We start from the raw sequence: 21,688 nt of genomic DNA on the forward strand, positions 1-21,688 counted from the left end.
AAATAAATAAAATCTTTAAAAAAAAAAAAAAGAATCTTGCAGCATGAATTGATCATTTCTTTTCTCAAATGCTTTGCCTTATCTCCCCAGACCGTTCACAGAAAAACAGCCCTATCGCACTTAAGAATTTAACTCTGACTTAGCAATGACAATTTAGCAAGAAATATGCTAGCAGGCAGAAGTCATTCCTAGAATGTAAGCACACAGTTCAGGATTGATGGATTTTTTCTGGCTTAGGATAATGCTGTTTCGTGACAACACATTTTTCAAAGGTAGCCCACAAACAAAATGTGAGGTGAGCCAATTTCACATGGAGGCGGCTTACTCAGGGGTAATGATCAAAGCATGTGGTTAGGGTGTTTTTTAAAAATTTAGTTATTTGAGAGAGAGAGAAAGAGAGAGAGAGCACGAGTGGGAGGGCAGAGGAGCAGAGGGATAGGGAGAAGCAGACTCCTCCCTGAGCCGGGAGTTGGACTCGGGGCGGGACTTGATTCTAGAACCCCAGGATCATGACCTGAGCCAAAGGCAGACACTTAACCGACTGAGCCACCCAGGTGCCCCACGGTTAAGGTTTTTAAATCCAGGGACCCGCCTTGTATTGTTTATGTATATTAATAATGAATCAGTTTCTGTAGGGAAAGGGATTTTTAGCTTCGGAGGTTTAATGCCAGGTATGACAGAAATCCTAAAGCTGGAGAGTTCAGCTTTCTAAACAGACCACGGTGAAGCTAAGGTCCCAAAGTTGGTCCTGGCTGCATTCTCTGAAAAAATGCCGTATGGTGAAGCTTATGCCAGTTCTCTGCCTTATCCTACAGGTCTTTGCTGACATAGCTCTAAAGCCTGCTTTCAGCAGCAGAGCAAAGTGAAAGTAAAGAGGGGACTTGAGCATGTCCTTTTTCCAGCTCTGCCTGAACCTGTGAGGGAGCAGGGAGGGCCTCCAAGGTGAGCAGGCATGCTCTGGTCTCCCAGGCTGCAGAGGGGAAGGAGACCTGTGCAAGGCAGGCTGCAGGGGGACCGGGCCAAATGGTGACGTTGCCTTTCTCTCAAGACAGGCAGCATGCTGGTCATAAGTTCCTGTTGGGGGCGGGGGACTGATTTTAAATTTACTTTTATATTATCGCAGTATAAAATACACATCGTGAAGGGTCTAAATTACATAAATCCAAACTGTAGTGCTCAATGAAATTTTACATATGGGTATACTTGGGTAGCTGTTGAAGTGATCAAGATACAGAATATTTCCAGCACCCCAAAAGGTTCCCTTGTACCCCCTTCCTAGTCAATACCAACTCCCTGTCTTGGTAATAGATATTTGTTTGCTTGTATTTATTTACTTGTTTATTTATCCCTGTTCTGGCTTCTATCGCCATAGGTCGGTCACAGTTGCCTATTTCAGTTCAACATTTGAATTTTAATTCCAGAATAAATAAGTAGAATCATACATTGTGTCCTATTTTGTGTAAGATTTCTTTTTCTCAACATTTGTGAGAATAATTCATGCCATTGTGTGCATCAGTCTTATATTCCTGTCATTGCTGAGTGGTATCCCATTGTATGGACAGACCACTGTTGGTTCATCATGGAGCCGTTGAAGGACATCTGGATTGTTTCCATTTTGGTGATTCTACCTAAAGATTATAAATATTCTTATACATGAGGAGACCATTGGCGCCCATTTCTCTATATATCTAGGAGTGAAATTCCTGGATCAGAGGGCAGGCTTTAGCAGATATAATCTTAAGAGTTTTTCAGGAAGATGAATGGTCATGAGATTATCTAGTAGTAGATTCCTCAGGATACCTGCGCCCCTGGCTTCACATCCTCAGTTTTTTATAATTTCCATATTTACGATTATGATGCCATTGTTTTCAAAATATTACATTAGTTGCGTGGTTCATCCAACTAAATTGTAAGGGCTCGAACATGGGGGACACATCTTATTTCCCTTCTCCCCACCCTATACACCTACACAGAGCGGGGGAAGGGCCACTCACCAAGTTCAGCACTGTGGGACCCTGAAGAAAGGAGACAAGCCATCCACAAACCCACCTTCCACTGGATAGCTACCCTTCTTGGGCTTGGATTGATGGATTTCACTGGGTCTAGAGTCTCCACTCTGGCCCCAGACCCTGCCTTTGTCTGGACTTAGCTTGTGGGAAACTGCACATAAATCACAGAATGCCAGGCCCGGGGAGGGACCTCCAGGGTGTTTAAAAGTGCAGGCTTCCACGAGGGATTTCAGAGCAGAGGCCAGTTTTTAGGGGTGTTGTGAACCTCCAGCGTGTGCTAAAAATTATTTGGTTCATCTGGCAGCATTTGCAAATAGTGTACGTTTCTCCCGTTTCCAAATTCTTGGTGTGTCCTTTTCCGATGTGCACCTAAGAACTAAGTAAGGCACAGAAAGCGGTGCTTCGAGCAGTGCCCCCAACCCCCAACTCTGATCCAGCCTGGCACCGACACCAGTCCTTGGGTCCCGGCAGATTCTTCAGGACTCCCGCTTCCAGCGGGGTTCCCAAGACATGCCCAGATACTGCAAGCCCTCTGGGACTCAGTTTACCCAAAGTGGCGCAGTCAGGCCGGCCTCCAGCCCGGCCTTCCTCCCGTCCGCAGTTCCCCCAGGCTGCATTACTTGGCCCCTGCCCTCTGCTAGGGTTCCCGCCGTTGAGACGCTCCCAAAGGAGGGTTTTCCAAACACCGAGACTCCGCCCTCGCCGGAGCGGGTTCCGAATCGCCTTCCAGCGTCAGGCCCACACCCCTTTCAAAGTTAGCGAAAGTCGCTCTTTCTTGGAAACCCAAGCTCGCCCTCTCGCTGGTGTTGAGGGCTTTAGCAGCCCCAGCCCTGGCAGCCCGGGTCCCACGGACCTGGCAGGGGTGGAGTGGCAGGAGGTAGGAGCGCCGTCCGCCCTGACACCTGTCGTGGAAGCTTGGTCGCTGCAGCCCCCAACAGCTGGCGGCGGCGGCCGCGACTGGAGCCCGCCAGGAGCGGAAGGAATTAAGCGCCCGCCCATCCCATCTGACTCGGCCTCTCCCCTCTCCTCCTCCTCCCCCTCCTCTCCTCCTCCTCCTCCTCCTCCTCCTCCTCCTCCACCTCCTCCTCCTTCCTCTACGCCGCTGCTGCCACCTCCTCCCGGTCCCTGTCAGCTTCTCCGCGGGACGCTGGTGCCTGCGGGCTTTGCAGCGCGCTCGGGGCGCGGGGAACAGGGCTCGCGTCTGGGGGCTGGCCCGGGATGGCGGTGAAATAGGGGGACTTCGGAGAGGCACCGCGACCCCAGGCTGCGCTCGGGGGCCTGTCACTCCTCGGTGGCGACATGGGGGACCCGGTATCCCGCGAGAAACCGCAGCTGCACTACGCGGTGAGTGTCCCAGCGCGCGCAGAGGCGACAGGGGGCGCCACTTGGCCGGCCGGGAGGGGACAGCGCCGGGTTGATGGGATCCCTGTCTCCCCAGAGGTCCTCGGTCGGGGGTTAGTGGGGTGGAGGGAGTCGCGTGCGTCACCCCCGAGTGTCAACTGCTTAGAAACTCGGCTGCACCTTAGAATGGGAGCCCCCACCCCTGAAGCCCAGGTTCCTCTACCCTGTGTGGTGGACACTGCGTTCGGGGCCAGAGGCTGGGCCCTGCGGCCGCCTCGCTGGCCAGGGTGGAGAAATGGGGCTCCTGGGGTCCAGGTTTGCCCATTCAACCTCTGGTCAGATATGCTGCAAGAACCAGAATAGAACTGGACGGGAGGCAGGGCTGCTCTGTGATCTGAATGTGTGGCTAGTGGACTCTCTGGAGAAAAGGCTGCAGGGCACTTTGGGGTGCAGCTGGTTTGCTTCTGGAAAAGAGGGTGTGCGTTTCCCTCAGAGTTTTTAGCAGGACAGAACGTTGCACATTATCTGATTAACAGGAGAGGATGCCAGGGGTCTTCTGCCAGCAGCTTCCTCCCTCCCTATTGACTCAAATACTCCACAAGTATTTACTGGGGACCTACTATGTGCCAGGCACTGTGCTTTGGTGAGGGGGTCTGCAGGACACGACAGACTAAAAGCTCATGGGCTTTTCCTCTTTTAAAGAAGGAGTCAAGAGCTCAAGGTGGATGACTGACTGACCAAATCCAGATTCTAGATTGCGTTTATTTTTGAGAGAGAAAAGAAAGATGTTTCTGAGGAATGAGTACTAACTACTCCTGAAGGTTGTGAATGCCGCCTGCAGGAAGCCAGCAGGCAGCAGCGTTAGCTCACTGCAGTCTTCGGACATTTATTTTCCAGTTGTAAGATGTGGTGTTTTGAGATGGGCCATTGCAGTTGCCCTGCCATCTGCTACTTTACTGAGTTTTCCCTGACATGATGTTCATTGCTGAGATTATACGTGCTACTTTAAAATCAGAGAGAAGCAGGCAAAAACTTAAGAATCATCAGTATTTATAATTAGGCTGACAGTTGTCAGTTTGGAATTCCTGTCCTCCAAAATGCTCTCTCCACATTAATATATATATATATATATATATATATATTTTTTTTTTTAAAGAAAGGAGTGGAGGTGGACAGGAGTGGTAGGTACAGAGGTCCTGGTTCTTGTTGCCAGGGTGGGTCCTGGATCAGCTGGGGGGCCATTGGGCTAACCTGGAAGCTCTGCCCTTTTGCGTTGATGGGCTGGGCGGGGTGGGGGGGAAGAGGGCCTGAATTAGAAAATCATCAGGGTCCCTACCGGGTGAACATTCTAGGAACCTTATGACAGCTTTCTCTAGTTTTGCCAGTTACTTGCCTTGAAATGACAAGTGAGATGCTAGTAAGTTACTAATGCTCGTTTTTGGAGACACTAGTGGCTCAGTGATTTTCCTTTTAAAGTGGTATTGAGGGTAACCCATTTTTGGCAGAGGTTTCTTTGCACTGAAGGATCTGGAGTCTGTGCTCATTATGCCCAGGCGACATCTTACCCCACCACCTTTTCCAGATTTTGAACTGTGTGCTGATGCCTTTTGATTTGCAATCTGAAGTCTCTATGCCATTTCCAAGGTAGAGGAAGAAAGGTGAGAACTGCTTCCTTAATTTTAAAAAAATCTATTCATTCTATGAATGATTATTGCCTCCGTTATGCAAATGCATCCCCAAACAATTTAAAAACTATTTTCATTCAGCTGTCTCATTCTGCTAAAAGCAGAGATTTAGAGTCAAGCTAATGCTAACATCTCCTCTTGGGCTCTGAAGATTCGCTGATGAACTAGCCTTTTATTCTAGCACAGATCACCACATGCATATTTTCTGAGTTAGGACTATAAAAAAGAAGATTCCAGAGGGAATTTGTTGGCTTTCAGGTTGGAAGAAGTCACCCGGGGTCCTCTGAAGTTGCTCATGCATACTTTAGGGTGATAAAGCAGCGCATTCAGAAGCTCTGTATCAGTCACAAGTCAAAAGAATGTTCTTTATTAAGTGTGACCCATTGCTTTTCAGAGTAACATAACCCTCTATGGCTTAACCTCTCTTCTAACACTGCTGTCTTGTCTGCTTCCCCCGTACTGGTTTAGGTAGTTCCGAAAGCTTGTGTTGCCTTTTAGCACGAATATCCCACTTCCTTTGTGCCACATGGTTCTGACCCACTGTGTATCATCCTGGGGTCTTAGGGGCTTTTTTGGTCTGTGTTTTCCTGGAAAAGAATTACCATCCATGTGTTCTTGGTACCTCTTGCTTACTCTGAGATATAATCCAGGGGGCAAGTATTTAATGTTCTTCCTTCGGTGCTTTTTCATTTGTCCAAGGCGAGACTGCCCATAAGAAATCAGAGGCTCACATTTTATTCATTCATCAAACATTTGTTGAGTGCCTATTGTGTGCCAGCTATTTGGTCAGTTTTCTAAAGGGACGATTCAACAGTGAAAATGTTAAGAGTTGCCACAAACACTTCGCACATCTTTATAAATGGTTATAATGGTCACCAGGAGAGAACCACAAACACTTAAATAGACAAGAACATCCTCCATTTGTATAATGTGACACTTTCCCAAAGTATAGTACCACTGTCTTCTTGTTTTTATCATCAGAACAAAAATGTTCTGTAGCAGCTAATGTTCTCCTCCCAACCTTTCCTCCCACGGTTTTCCCACATTCAGTTTATGGTGACTCCATCGTTCCAGCTGGGTGTCGTCCTTGACGCCTTTTGGTGACTTGGTCAGATTTGCATTTTGAAACATCTGCTTGGAGTCCTGAATGGAGTTGAGGGTGAGCAGGAGCCAGAGTGCATCCTGGTAGTGGGGCCAGGGAGAGATGAGAGAAGAATGACCTACGTAGGATGGCAGCTGCACCGGAGCTGGAGAGCATTTAGCGTATTTGAGAGATACTTAGGACAGCAAACCAGCCGGTCTTCGTTTAGATGGGCTAGAGAGATGCTAGAGTGTGACAGTCAAGGATGATGTGTGTGAATCGAAGATTGCCTGGCAACACTTTTAGAGAAATGGTAGGTCATAAGAAGTCCCTCCTTATTACTGTCTTATACAGGTTGCAAAGCGTTTGGACACAGCCTGCGTCAAATCCAGCTAGTGGGTTAGACAGGTTTTCTATTTTGTGGCCGAGGAAACCCAAGCCTAGAGCGGTGGAGTTCAAGGTGGCACAGGTGTAGCTGGTGACAGAATGGAGTACTCTTTCCAAGTGCCCTGATTTCACGCAGCTTGTCTGACTCATTTAGACAATTGAGATAGATGAGCCGAGTTGTCCTTCCCCCTCCCCGTTCTGTCACCGTGATAAGCCAACAATCAAATATTGTACCTTCATTGACTTAATGTGACCATCCATATTGTCGAATCACACGGCCAAATAATTCTTTAGTTGGACAGGTATGGACAAAACCCAAATTTAAAAATGTCTGTCAAGTTCAATGTCCTGTCTTTATGTCTTCCTCAGGGTTTCTTAGCCTTGGCAAAATGAGCATTTGGGGCAGGATAAATTTTGTGGTGGGAGCTGTCCTGCGCACTGTAGGATGTTGAGCGGCACCCCTGGGCTCTACTCATTAGATGCCCATAGCACCCCTCCCCCCCCAGCTGTGACAGCCAAAAATATCTCCAGACATTGCCAGATGTCCCCCGGGGGGCAAGATCATTCCCACTTGAGACCCACTGGTGTGTGTGATTTTCATGCATGCTTTTAAGAAGAGGTGACAATTACTGTGTAATAAACTCTGAAAAGAGGAACCACAGTAAATGTTATGAGTATTATGTATATTATTCAGGGAACATGCAGAACTTCAGAGACAGGCCGACACAGAGGCTCAGACAGAGACTCAAACCCTGGGGGCAGCATAATGGGTCACCGGGTTTCAGTGATCATGGCTTTAACAGTGTCCTCCTGCTCTTGGTGATCCCAAAAAGTTAGGTTGCTTGGCCCGGGTTAAAGATTACATTAAGCTACCATCCCCAACAGTCCCTGTGTGCTTTCTTTCATTAACCACAAACAAAATATTATAAACCTTGATTGTCTGCCAAGATCATGTAACATAGGTCTAATTTCATGACAATTCATACAATTAAGTATGGTGACTCCTTCAGTGGGATTACTGTGCTGAGCCTTAGTTTCAGAACAGATTATCAGGCACTTTCGAGCAGCTCACGAATGCTATCATCCGAAGCAACTCCCTGGAGGCACACACTTATTTTCATCCCCCTTCTCTGAAAGGGAAACAAGAAGGAAGTTTCACGATGCTCTGGCTAAGATAAATCTATGTGTGCAGTGATGTGTGTTCTGTGCACTGAGGTGTGACAAAAAGCAGGGGGATTAGATTCTGACTTGACACTGATCCCTGGGGAGTCCAGCTGTGAAGGTGTAGCCATTCCCGTCCCTTGGACTGGTCTACTTCTGAGCTCCTCTGTTGCTGACCTCACTTCCTCTTTGGTGCGATTGCCCCACCGTCTGTGCTCTTACCACAGCCTCAATGTTAAATGATGACTACTCCCTGGCTCTGTGTGACCCCTCCTTAAGGAAGCCACCGGCAGGGCTAAGCTGCCTACCCCGAGAGGGAGCCTCTCTTTACTACAGATGGTTAAGGTCTTGATCAGCAAGTTGCCAAGTTTGCTCTCTATGAGCATTTGATTTCCAAAGACTTTGAAGCCATTAAGTTCATTTAATAATTCAGTGGTACTCATTATAGGACATCCTTTGGTAATTCTGAAGACACCCTGAACCGGGCACTGTTGCAGGGCTGAGCTGATATGAATCAGTCATCATACATCAGCATTGCTGGTGCAGATATCTTAGGAAATTGAGCAGGACTGGTACTGACCTGCTGCACGGCCCAGAATTCACCTTTGTAGCTCTCTGCTTGTCATCTGTCTCCTCAAAAAGCTAACGTTTTGCTCATTACAAGTAAATGGGAGATTATTGAATCCCCTTAGTTCACAGCTCTACTAACTGTGGGTGCCTTTTCTACCCCCACCCCACAACGTGCTCTCTTTTCGGTTGCTCTGAGAGCTTTTGCTTTATGTGGTCCCTTTGCTGTGGCACTCCCATTGTCTTAGGAAGCCACATCCCCCACCCTTGAAGACACTCCTTAAGTGTCACTGTGAATGCATAAATAATCCGACTCCTGTTGCATGTTGCACTGCATATCTGCCAATTGTAGGAAAACAAATACTACTCTTTGCCCCGTCTTTTCTGGTAGTGAACTTGTATGATTTACTTCTCCCATTCCTCACCCTGTGATAACCCTGTACCAAGTGCGCTTGAGTCTCAACTTGGCTGCCATGTTATTGTCTCATCCCACGCAGCCCTTACTGGCTTTCTGATTTCTCACCTGCCTCTTGCCCGTGTCACCCTCAGCCTTTCCCGTCTCAGTAGGTGGCCGGCTGCTTGGGGAGCTGCGCAGGCCAGAGCACCTTGGGGGCAGCCCTGCTACGTCTGTTTCACAGTGCTGTCCAAACCCGTCCTCTTCTTTTCATCTCCGCTGCTGTCACCTAAATCCAAGCACCCAGCTGTCCATGGTAAGACAACATGGTAATCCCATATTCCAATCGTGGGAGCAGCGAGATCTTCAAAAAAGATAATGCGGTTGTGACATTTCAGCTCTTAAAGCTCTCCAGTTGGCTTCCATTACGCTTAGACTGATCTCTTCGTCCATGACTGTGGCCTTCCAAGCCTTCCCACATGACCCCACCCTACTTCCTAACACCCTCCCTCACCTTACCCCTGCCCAGCCACCTGAGTGTCCTTTCTGTTTCTCCAGTGTGACCAGCTCTTTCCCGCCCGAGGCCTTTGTACTTGCTGTCCCTTCTGCCTGAGATGTTCTTTGTGCAGCAGGCTTTAATCGTGCCCTCCAAACTGCAGGAGAAAATGTCACCTTCCCTCAGTGCTCTTTGCAAAGTGCTTCTGACCTCACTTAGTCACCCGTGATTAGATCACGCTGGCCTCTGTCTTTGTGTTTGCCTCACTCCTTGGTCTTCTGTCATACGTTCGTCGTTTGTCTGTCTCTCCCTACTGATGTGAAAGCGCGTTCAGGGCAGCGACCCAGTCATTCTTTTCCCATGGTAGCCCCACCACCTCGAGGGCTCCCACCGGGGTAGGCACCCAGTAAAGAGCTAGGAGTAGAGGCCCTTTGTAATCTTGGGCCTTAGTTTTTAAACATTTCCTGTCTGCTCTCCTGTGTCAGACTTTAGCTGACTTCTTGATTTATTAGTGTCCAACAGACTTGTCTAAATTTGCTACCTCTATTCTGATGGAGCTGGAATACCAGTTTATTAGTCCCGGGTCTGAAATTAGGAATCACAATCTCTGAACTAGGATGGGAGCAATTCTCAGAAAGCCTCTGCGCGTGGACATGGGATCCGTGACTATATATGAGTGGGCAGCTAAGGTTTGCTTCCGTTCCTGCAACTGCTCATCGAGGATGTGATATGGACAGGCCTGCTTCAGGGAAAATGCAAAGGCCCTGAATGAAAAGCAAAAGGAAGGAGAAAGGAGACAGCTCTCCCTGGCTCTTCGCTCTCAGTCCCGTCCAGGTTTGAGGTCTTCCCTGGCAGCCCAGCCTGGCAGGTATCTTGGTGGTCTGTGTAGCTTGCCATTGACAAGGACTACAAGGCCCTTTCTTAAGACCTGGCCACATGACTGAGTGTTAATTAGCACAGCCTGTTTTAGATTGTAAGCTCTGAAATGATGGGAGTAAATGGATTTCAAGATCTTAGGTGCTTGTAAAATTTGGGACTAAGATCCACCAGGGTTTACAAATGAATGCAATTAACTTCATATTCTGTAACGTAGCTTCTCAGATTTTCTGATTCTAACATTATTTTCAAAAGATCCGCCTTTCTGATTTCTTTTATTCTTAACTACATTCTGAATACTTAAAAACTTGAAAGATAGATCAAACAAAACAACAAGGACTCCCACCAATCATTCTAGGGTACAGCTCTCTCCGACTTTATAGTGATGACTTGGATGCAAATATGGGATACATCTCAATTTGGATGAGTTCTACATAAAGTATAAGACTAATTTGTTCATTCAAATATGATCATTGTTACTAAAGGCTCTTTCCTTGAGAGATGTCATGACCATTTGAAAAGAAAACTGGTCAGGATTTTCTCCCCTTCTCTCTGGTTATTTGACACATTCTTCGAATTCTTCTAACTTAAAAATTTTTCATAGTACAATTTCAGTGTTTGGAGTGTCAGCTAAAATTCGATTTCTGAAATGAAGTTTTCAAAAGAATTTGGAGTTGTGGCTTTGGGGAAGAGTTGCCATGGAAACAGCGGAAGACGTTCAGATGAATAAACTTTAAAAATATTTTTGAATGACCCCTTTCTGCTGCTGACTGAAATATCTGGTAAAGAAACATATAAGTCAGTCCAAGTAAAATAAAGAGGCTAAAAGCCTCCCGCCAGCCTATGGAGCCCCTCGGCTGTGCATCCGCGGAGCTCCCCTGTGCCAGGTGGGTGCTGCTCCGCACGGGCAGAGCTCCCCAACGTTGCTCTGGATTCCTTACTTAGCAGCACCGGTGCCGTTTTCATTAGATCCACAGGATATTAATAGTTTAGCAAGAGAATGGAATCTTGAGTTTGCTGGAAGGCTTTGAAAATTGTAATGTGTAGTATTATTTTTGTAAGTATTTATGCTCATGACCTTCAACAGTCCCATTATGATGTCACTTTGATGGTCTAAGCAAAATGTAAAACATTGATCTCAAAAGATGAAGCATTCCCCCACCTTACCTGCTGACTCACAACAGGAGGAAGATGGCACACCCAAAAAGGCTTCGCTTCACGAACGAACTATCCCTGATGTGTCAATAAGTTTAAGGGCACCCAAAAGTGGTGGTGCGGCACGAAGCGTTAGCAACATGGGGAAGCTGTTACCGTGTGGGCACGGGGAGGGGCTGGGGTTGCCAGAATCCAGTGACTTCCAACCTCAGCTGAAGGGACCCTGGAAAGGTACCCAGAGATGATTGCAGCAAGGGCAGACTATGGAGAAGCAGGGATGGAGTGGGACAGGGAACACCCTGACCTCTTGGTCTTCCTGTTCTCATCTCCCTTTTCTAGTACCAAGCCCAGTCCATGCACTGCGAGGCAGTCCATGGGGATCAGTCTCACAGGATGCAGGCCCGTGTGGAGATGGGCGGAAGTTTTTGTTTTGTTTTGGCAGAAGCGGAGGGGGAAAGTTTGCAAACATAAGACCCATCCAATGCATGTTCAGTTTTCTTTGGGGTTTACTTACATCATGAAAGACCCTAAATTCCTGAGTATATAGAAGATTTTCAGATTGCTTAGAATGTCTCTTTTCTCTCCCCTGTGGGTTGTTTCAATGACCACATTTAAACTAGTAATGTGCTATGCCAACTCCATCCGTATGTGATGTGCATATCTTTAAAAATATTCATATTGCAAGCCTACTAAAGAACTTACTCTTCACTTATTATACCATGATGTATTTTCATATGTATTGTAATGAATTTCGTATTGAGAAGCTCCGTACTTAATTCAAAAGTACTTTGGTCTAAATTTCTTAATATAAATTTAAACTATCATTGATTTTCCCCCTATGTGCCCATTGCAATAGTCTAATGTAATTTATTTTCCAACCAATGAAAAAGAAAGAATTGGTGTGCTCTTTTTCTGGTCGATGGGTACAGAGTTTGAATCCTTAACATTATACATTGACACAAAATGGGTTGACCCGTGCCTTCATGAAAAGTTATTCTCACTTCTCTTGGTGGGTAAGGAGGGGCTGCAAGTGAGGACTGCGGTTTAACCACCGTGTTAACTCCAGTTAACTCAGCAGAGAGAAAACTACCATTTCAACCCTGACTGCAGAAAGTGCCTCTCATTCCTAAGTTAGTTCCCTCTTGAGGCCCCTGTGTATCCACTTTCATAATACCCATCTTGCTTGCAATTGATTCTTTAAACACCATATTCACTACAGAACTGAAAAATCCAAAGGGGCAGAGACGAGGACCAGAGGCGTATCTGGACTCCACATCCTTGGCCACAGGTAGCATGGACCTGACACTTGGTATGTGCTTGAATGCCAGCAAAATTAATTAATGACTTAGGGCTCTTAGAAATAATCAGGCAGAAATGTTAATAAAAAAAAGAAATAAAAAAGAAATAATTAGGCAGACTTACAGTAATAAAACCAGCCCATATTTATTGAATGCTTCTCATGAGCCCTTGACATTCTACATTATTTAATGCTTGAAAGAACCCTGTGAGGTAGGTCCTAATATCATCTCTGTTTAAAAGATGAGGAAACCGAGGGCCCGAGTTTAGACGTTTCAAGGTCACATGGCTAGTAAGTTAAGTAGTGGGACTAGGACTCAAATCCTTGTCACTTTGAGTGCTGAGTCTCAGTGCTTGAACCACCGCACAGTGGCTGATAGTTAAAATGTGGTGGGCTTGGGGCGCCTGGGTGGCTCAGTCGTTAAGTGTCTGCCTTCAGCTCAGGGCATGATCCCAGGGTCCTGGGATTGAGCCCTGTATCAGGCTCCCTGCTCTGCTGGGAGTCTGCTTTTTCTTCCTCTCCCACTCCCCCTGCTTGTGCTCCCTCTCTCGCTGGCTGTCTTTTTCTCTGTCAAATAAATAAATAAAATCTTAAAAAAAAAAAGATAAAAAGCTTTAAAAAAATAAAATAAAACGCGATGGGCTTGAGACCGTATCTTTGAGGTGATTCTTTTAAAACTCTCATTTTGTAATAATTGTAGACTCAAAGGAAGTTGCAAAAATGCTACCAGGATATCCTGGGTCCCCTTTACCCAGCTTCCGTCAATGCTAGCTTCCTACATAATTAGAGTACAATATCAAACCCAGGACATTGACACCGGCGCATTACTATTAACTTGTCTACAGACCTTGTTCACATCTCACCAGTTTTTTATGTGCATTCCTTTGTGTACATGTGAGTGAGAGCAAGAGCGAAAGCAAGAGCAAGAGAGAGAATAATACCATGCAATTGTTTCCCATGTATAGATGGGCATATCTGCCATTCAAGATACGGAACTGTTCCACCACCACAAAAGAACTCCTTGATGCTACCCCTTTGTAGTGACACCCATATTGTGTCTTACCCCCATCTCTAAACCAGGCAGCTGCTCACCGGTTCTCCATAAAATGACACCTTTTAAATGACCCCATCTGTCCTTCCAACACAATCGCAACTTTCCTTTTCTTCTCCTCCTCCTCCTCCTTCTTCTTTTTAGAGAGAGAGAGATTGGGGGGAGGGGAGGAGGTGAGGAAGAGGGAGAGAGAGAATCCCACACAGGCTCTATGCCTAGCGAGAAGCCCAAAGCGGGGCTCGATCTCACGACCCTGAGATCATGACCTGAGCCGAAACCAAGAGTCAGACACTCAACTGACTGAGCCACCCAGGCGCCCCACAATGGCAGCATGCCTGTCTTCACTCATTTATGCCCAAACCATCCAGAAACGTAACAGGAGAAAGTAGAATGAATTGATAATGAGATCAGAGAGGATTTTTTATATTCTTGTTGTTAGTAACATATACAACCACAGATAAAGAACATCCTGTTTGGTATTTTTAGCTGAGTGTGATGGTGATTTTGTCATTCCAACTCCTGTGTTTTCTCTCGCAAAGGGCTTTTGATCGAAACACCACAGGCTTTTTTAGCTCCTGCACGGATGCCCTGTGCTCCCTCTCTGCATGGCTGTTCTGATGGAACATCCGTTTCAGGAATGACAGCCACATGGTTGAATTTGCAGCAGCCTGGAAAAGGTACATGAGAGCTGGCATTCTGCCCTCCACAAGTCTTTATGAGCAAGGAGAAACACACGTCCCGCGTGGACTTGCCATAGCCATGACTTACTTGTGCTCTGGGCAGCACAAGGGTTATGTCAACCCTGGCATTCATGATACACATGCATTTTTACTCATTCATCTCAGAGGGAGTGGTGGTTCATAGACCTCTCTTGGGGAAAAGTTTGAACCTTATCAAGATTAGCCGTTTCAAAAAAACCCCTTAATAGCTGTTTTTATTCAGGATGGCTGCAGAGTGAAACCTTATCATCGGGACACAGTTATAAAGACTTCCTGCATTTATTTGGTTCCCACTATTTAAAAAAAGGTGTAAAAAGTGCTGATGCTCTGTGATTCTGCAAACACAGGCGCACTCTTATTGGCTACTTCAATTACTGCAGAGTTTTACTGTGTGATTTGCCTTGGTCTTTACTAGAAAAGGGAACTATTTTTTAAAATCTAGACATTCTTAGACCAACCTATGGCTTTTAATTAGGTAGGCATGCAATGCCATCATTACCGTGGTGGTATCTCATATCACCATTGTAGGGAATCTAAGGAGAACCTGGATGTGAAGAAGTGTAGGGCCTTCCATGGGATTTCTGCAACGGGGGGCACTTTTTTTATTTTGTATATCTTTAAAAAGAAGTGAAATCTTGAACTCCTGGCATGCAGATGCCTACAGATGCCCAAAATGGTGCTTGACTGTGTAGTTCTGTTGACTAAAATGTAGAATTGTCTCTCCCTACTGGTTAGCTATTGCCATGCTATTGCTATATAACAAGCTACTTTGACATTCAATGCCTTAAAACAGCCATCGCTTGTTCTCCTGGATATATGGGTCTTCTGGGGTTGGCTTACTTGGGCAGAGCTCAGCTGTTTGACCTGAGGTCAGTCTGCTAGTCCTGCAGGGCTTGGTTCCTCAATTAGTTCTGCTCCATGTTTGTTTATTCTGGGGTACGGGTTGGTGGGGCAGCAACCACCTGGGGAAGTGCAGTGGCACAGTATGACCAGCAGAATGGACTAAGGATTCTTAACACATAGGTAGGACTCTGGCACACGCTCATCTCTACCTACCCACCATTGGCCCAGGCGAGTCACATGTCCAAGCCTAATGTCAGAAGATAGGGAAGTAACACTGCCTCCATGATGGAGCCATGGTAAGTTTGTGAGTGCAGCGAGGGGTGAGAAGTGGGGGCAAAGCATTTACCTTCCCACAATACGTAATCAGATTCTTCTGAACATGCTGATGTTTTGAAGAAGGCACAAATCTATCGATCTAATTTTTTCCCATTTGGTCAATGAGCTCTTTCTGCCAAGGATATGACTATATCTTTCCTTATGACCTAATTAGACAACAAAGGCAAGATGATGGGGCCATCCCACTTGCACCAGTCCCCACAAATCCACATTGATTGGATATAGACTGAACAGATAGCAAGGGAATATTTAGAAATAGGATGAATAATATTAACCTTTAAACAGAATTATTATAGTCTTCCCCTGTTCCCTTGTGCATAGAAGCTCTGGTTCCTCAATCTGTCAGAAGGAAAACATTCAGAATCACCTCCCAGGAGATTTTTTAATCTGCTTTGATTTACTGGTGTCACTTTAAAAAGCTTTATAAATTTAGCTCCTGTTTTAAAACCTAGAAGAATTGTAGATGAGGTCATTTATAAGTGGAAGAAAAATACATTTAATCCTTTAGTTCAAACAAATCAGAGCCAACCTTTGGAAATTAGATGGTTAATTTGATCAATTTTGACATGTAAATGGATAAGCTAAATTAAAAATAATGCACACACACAAAATCTCCTCTCTGAAGTTTAAAACCTTTGCCCTGTCTTCTTCCATTATATCAATTGATTGAACAGTTGCCAAATCCTGGTGGTTTTTTTTTCTCCCCTGGTTTGCTCTGTAGTTGATCTTACCTAGCAGAGCACCTGCTCTATTTCAGTCACTCAGTTGTCTAAATCAGGGGTCAGCAAAGCATGGCCCATGGACCAAATCCAGACCGCTGCCCGCTTTTTTACAGCCCACAAAGCTCAGAATAAGCATTATGTTTTTAAACAGTGGGGAAAAAATCAAAAGAAGATGACTTTATGACATGTGAAAATTGTATGCAGATTGTATGCTAAAATACAAATTTTAGCGTGCATAAATCCAGTTTTATTGGAAACTGCCACACCCATCATTTACGGATTGGCTATGGCTGCTTTCACGCTAACACTAGAGTTGAGTGGTTGCAATAGAGTGGATGGTGGGAAAGCCTCCGCTGTGTGTTATCTGGCCATTTACTGACAAAGTTTGTGGGTCTCCCGTCAAAAACTATGCCTCATGTCACCACAGACACCATAGACAGGTCTACTGTTAATGTAAGAACAAAGGCAAAAGAAAGGGGCCACACATCCTTTGCATGGAAGGGAATTCTGGAAACATTCAGATAAGGGCAAAATAAGATTGAACATTCATTTATCTGCCAGTATGTGTGGAGAACTGGGTATGTGTCTAATGCTCAAGGAAAATTTCAAAAAAGGATAATATCTAGTTTCTACTCTCAGGCTTCCTCTTGAATAAAAAGCACGGTGCATCCACATACAGGTCATAGTGTCTGAAACCTATCTGCCTTGTCTGATTTCTCTAAGTCACCAGAAACCTTTTGGAATTTTTAAGTTGAACGTAATATTTTTTTTTCATAGCTTGTCTTGTAAATATTCAAGGCAGAATCATTTTCATGAACATTACTGTTCTTACCAGTTCAAAGTTGAAGATTGAACTCTGAAAAATGTCATTTACTCATTGGTTTAAAGTGCTGGCCCCTCTTGTTTTGCACTGGAGATTTTTACATTAGTGTATCCAGAACTCCCTCAGAGGAAAGAATGTAAAGGGCCTCTGAGGGCTGACCCTTAAAACACCACTGCCCTGTTCATTAAACTCTGCGGCGCTCGCTGAGTGCTTAGCCACAAGAGGTGTGTGGGGAGAGAGCTCTCAGTCCTGCCAGTGTAGCCTGTGTTTTGCCAAGGGATGTGGCCCCCTCTTATGCTTTGTGATGTTTCTTTTGGCTGACTCTTCCACATTCTTGTGACCTTTTGAATGGAGATGTCTTTACAGGGTTGGCCCCTACAACATGGCCTCCCACTATCATTTCCTGCAGGTCTTGTCTTAGATCTCAGCAGCTTCCTGAGTAAATGTCACCTTGGTGTCTCCTAAGAGGAGCTTGGGAGGCTCACAAAACCTGGTTCCCACCAGATATGAGGCATAATGTCTGTGAGTTGTCTTCTCACTGGACTCCGCAGGAGGCTGAGCCTGGAATTCTCTTCAGTTCCAAAGTGAGGGGCTAGGTGGGGCACCGAACAGGGAACCAGGAAAATGCCCCACAAGGTGGGGATCAAATGACCCCAGGGGAGGAAATTCCAGTTGAAAATAGAAAGCAGGTCAGCACACTTGTGAGAGCCAGTGTACTAGACTCTGAAACTGGCCACCTGTGGCCTGGGGAGGCTGCTGTCAGAAGCCCATGGATTGGCCTGAATAAGGGTGTTGTGATTCATGGCAGTAATTGGGTGGTACAAACCCAAAACGAAACATGAGTTATCTACTTGCACAGTTGTGCTGGGTTGGAGAGTTATGCGGAAATGACTCAATTTCATATATTTGTCATGTTGACCAATGGTCAATTCATTAATAGAGAAAGGCAATTTGGGAACAATATTTTCTTGAGGACTGTAGCATATGTATTACATGGGGGGGCAACTTCTAATTCCCCATGATAAGAATTTTGTTATTTTGTTAATTAAATTCAAAGATCTCAATAAGCATTCCTTAAAACGACAGATCTATGATCGACTGCGAACTGCTCACAACATTACCAGGTTGCTAAAAAAGCTGGTGGCTCTTTGACTAGTCAAAACTTTCCAGAATATCTTTAAAGAGAGTTTAATGTCTCGAAACTTTACCAAAGCCCTGAGAAAGCTGTGGAACTGGGTGTCATTTGGGAAAGTTTTGTTTGCTTGATTCAGCCTGTGATCCAAATTTGGAGGAGATGAAACCTCTTCAGGGTTTCTTCTGCAAATAAAATAAAGAATATGTGCCACAAAAGGTTTAATGTGTTTGACTTGGTGCTTTTTTATGGGAGAGGGGTGCTGGAAGGGGGTAAAATGGACCCTTTTGACTTTAATGAGGAAATCTTGCACGATGGGAAAGTGCTGTCTGTTGGTTGGTTGTCACAAGTTTTTATTTTCCAGTGGAGAAAACATGTTTGTAGGACTGGTTTTCAGAGGTTTCTTTGCAACCTTTAATTTATTTGTTACTTAAAAATTGTAAGTATTGGGGCGCCTGGGTAGCGCAGTCGTTAAGCGTCTGCCTTTGGCTCAGGGCGTGATCCCGGCGTTCGAGGATCGAGTCCCGCATCGGGCTCCTCCGCTGGGAGCCTGCTTCTTCCTCTCCCACTCCCCCTGGTGTGTTCCCTCTCTCGCTGGCTGTCTCTGTCAAATAAATAAATAAAATCTTTAAAAAAAATCGTAAGTATTACAGACACCAAATTCTTTGTCTAGAAGTAGGATTTTGTTAAAGGAGAGAGATTTTCTAATCTATATTTTGTGTATGTATATAAAAATATAATGATTTCCACAAATCTGTAGTGACATAGGGTAGGTGAGTGGTCGTCTGGGGCTGGGGGTAGGAGAGGAGAGCGACCACTAATGGGCACCAGGGACTTATTAGGGCAATGGAAATGTTCTGATATCAGATCATGATGATGTTGCACAGTTCGGTAAATTTACAGGTAGATTTTATGGTATGTAAATTACATCTCAGTAAAGTTGTTTTTAAAGAGGATGCGCTGATAAGAGAATCAAAAAGTGTTTTGTTTATTTGCAAATGAATTGAAAGCAATGTTATACAACCAAACTTGAAATACATTAGTAGCATTACAACTTTTCTTTTTCACTTCTAGGCCACCCCCTTAGAAAAACCACATGTAAATGAGAAAAAGCACCATTTTTTAACTATTTATTCAAGATTCACAGTAATCTGACCAAACATACATTTGTGGGTAATACAGGAACATCACACTGAACTAATCACCAGGCTTCTAAGAAATTGGACTTTCTCAAATCAAACACCAAAAAGGATCTGAGCAACCATCAGAAATGTCTACATAATTTGATGAAAATGTTTTAAGACTGGATTTTAGTTATGGTTGCACAATTTGGTCATTGGCTAAATATCATGGATTTGTACATTTAAAATGGGTGACTTTGATGATGTAGAAATTATACTTTGATAAAGTTAACCTCAGAAATGTCGATATATGCATAGAATACCTTCTGGTGACACAGGCCCAATGCCTGCATTCCGTGTAATGAAGTCAGTGCCTCAGGGCCATAGTCTTGTCTTCCTCATCTTATTTGCAGCATTTTGGCCGTGACTGTGTGACCCTGAAGTTTGCTTGGGGCTGTTGAAATTATTCCCTTAACAACTTTTCACTTATTTTTTCCCTTTATTTTCTTGTGCAGTGGAAATATACCATTCCAACATTAGCTTCTTTTTCTCCTCTTTTTTCCCCCTAATTTCTCTTTATCATTCCGTTCCTCTTGTGGTCAGAGTATTCAGACCCTGTGATTCCATTCGTATGGACATTCATTTTCATAGCAGTTGGTAAGACTGTCGTGTGATAGCTGGAGACACGCATGCTGAATGGTCTAGCACGGGCACATGAGGGTGGGTAGGGACACCTTCCTCTCTAAACCCGAGGGGTAGCTTTGTTTGTTTCACACCTCTATGTAATTCACACATTTAAATAGAGGTCATATACTGAAAGTGTACAATTTGGTGGGTTTTAGTATATCTACAGGCGCACAACCATCACCCATAGCTACTTTTAGAATATTTTGTCTCCCCTCAAGGAAAGTCCATAGGCACTGACAGTCAGATTCCATTCACTTCCGCCATGCTCCAGCCCCTGACTGCCACCTGTCTGCTTTCTGTCTCCATGGATTTGCTTATCCTGGACATTTCATATAAATGGAATCATATGCTGTGTGGTCCTTCACGACCACCTTCTTGCACTTAATGTGTTCAAGGTTCACTCATGTTGTAGGATGTATCAACACTTCATTACTTTTTATTCCCATATGTTTCATCATATGGAAACACATTTTGTTTATCCATTCGTGAGTTGATGGACATTTGGATTGTTTCCACTTTTTTGCTGTTATGAATAATGCTGCTATGGACATTCATGTAGAAGTTTCGTATGGCGGGAGGAGGAGTTAAGATGGCGGAGGAGTAGGGGACCCCTTTTTCAGCCGGTCCCCCGAGTCGAGCTGAATAGGTACCAGACCAGCCTAAACAACCACGGAACCAGCCTGAGACGCAGGAAGATGCATCTGGATCTCTACAAATGAACATCTCCAGTGCTGAGTATTGAGGTACGAAGCGGGGAGCCATGAAACCATGCACAGATATCGGAAGATAAACGGAAGGGGGAGGGAGCCGCCGCGTTCGGGCTCCGGGAAGCGGTAGCCACTTGCACGGGGGAGCAGGCGGACTCACGGACCGGCACCTGCGAGAGAGCAGACTGAGACTGTGAGCCGGGTGCGCGCGCCACCAGGCATCTCGCGGAACCCCGGAATCCCGGTGCACTCACGGGATCCAGACTGAGACCGGGAGATCCGGGAGCGTGCGCGGGGCGGCTGGCGGCTGGCGGTATTAGAAACACAAAGGACAGAGACGCCGGCCCTGGAAGTGAGGGCTGGGACGCCGGGTGTGGGGCGCACATCCCGGGACGCTGCAGGGTTGAGCAGCACCAACAGAAACAGAGTTAAAGTGGCCAGAACATTAGTAGAGAACGGGCCGCAATCCCTCTGTTCTGTGACAGAGGCTGAAATTCGGCCGCTGCTGCTCTGACTCTCAGAAGAGGCACAGCAAACCGCCAGGGAAAGCCGCCAGAGAACAAAAGCCTGGAAATACCGGCTCAGGGAGTGCCCATCCCCATCCCCCCTCGCAGGGGACACGGAGACTCTACCCAAACAGGGCTGCCTGAGTATCGGCGCGGCAGGCCCCTCCCCCAGAAGGCAGGCTGAAAAATCAAGAAGCCCACAACCCGGGCGCCTGGGTGGCGCAGCCATTGAGCGCCTGTCTTCGGCTTAGGGCGTGATCCCGGCGTTCCGGAAAGGAGTCCCTCATCGGGCTCTTCCGCTGGGAGCCTGCTTCTTCCTCTCCCACACCCCTGCTTCTGTTCCCTCTCTCGCTGGTTGGCTGCCACATAAATAAATAAATAAAATCTTTAAAGAAGAAGCCCACATCCCTAAGATACCTATAAAACAAGGGGCACGGCCTGGGACCCAGTCAATAATTTGGGCTCTGGAAACCCCGCAACCTCTCCTCATCAGAATGACAAGAAGGAGAAGCCCCCCCCCCCAGCAAAGAAAAGACAGTGAGTCTGTGGCCTCTGCCACAGAAATAATGGATATGGATGTAACCAAAGTATC

The 21,688-nt window shown here is 45.8% G+C and overlaps 1 protein-coding gene across 3 annotated transcripts in view; it reads left to right on the top strand.

Annotated features, from left to right (window-relative positions):
• The window catches only part of ARHGAP6 (Rho GTPase activating protein 6), a 481,352-nt gene that overhangs the window by 233,767 nt on the left and 225,897 nt on the right, over positions 1-21,688 (top strand). The window contains exon 1 of one of the 3 annotated variants that reach the window (XM_087859864.1): positions 3,134-3,353. The exons of the other annotated variants lie outside the window; for them this stretch is intronic. Coding sequence (XP_087715990.1) covers positions 3,309-3,353 — 45 coding nt within the window. The 5' untranslated portion in view covers positions 3,134-3,308. Of the gene's footprint in view, positions 1-3,133; positions 3,354-21,688 lie in introns of those variants that run through there. 3 annotated transcript variants of the gene reach the window in all.

The sequence above is a fragment of the Ursus americanus genome, chromosome X, assembly GCF_024610735.1.
Source record: "Ursus americanus isolate L20-20 chromosome X, mUrsAme1.1.p, whole genome shotgun sequence".
Classification (NCBI taxonomy): Eukaryota; Metazoa; Chordata; class Mammalia; order Carnivora; family Ursidae; genus Ursus; species Ursus americanus.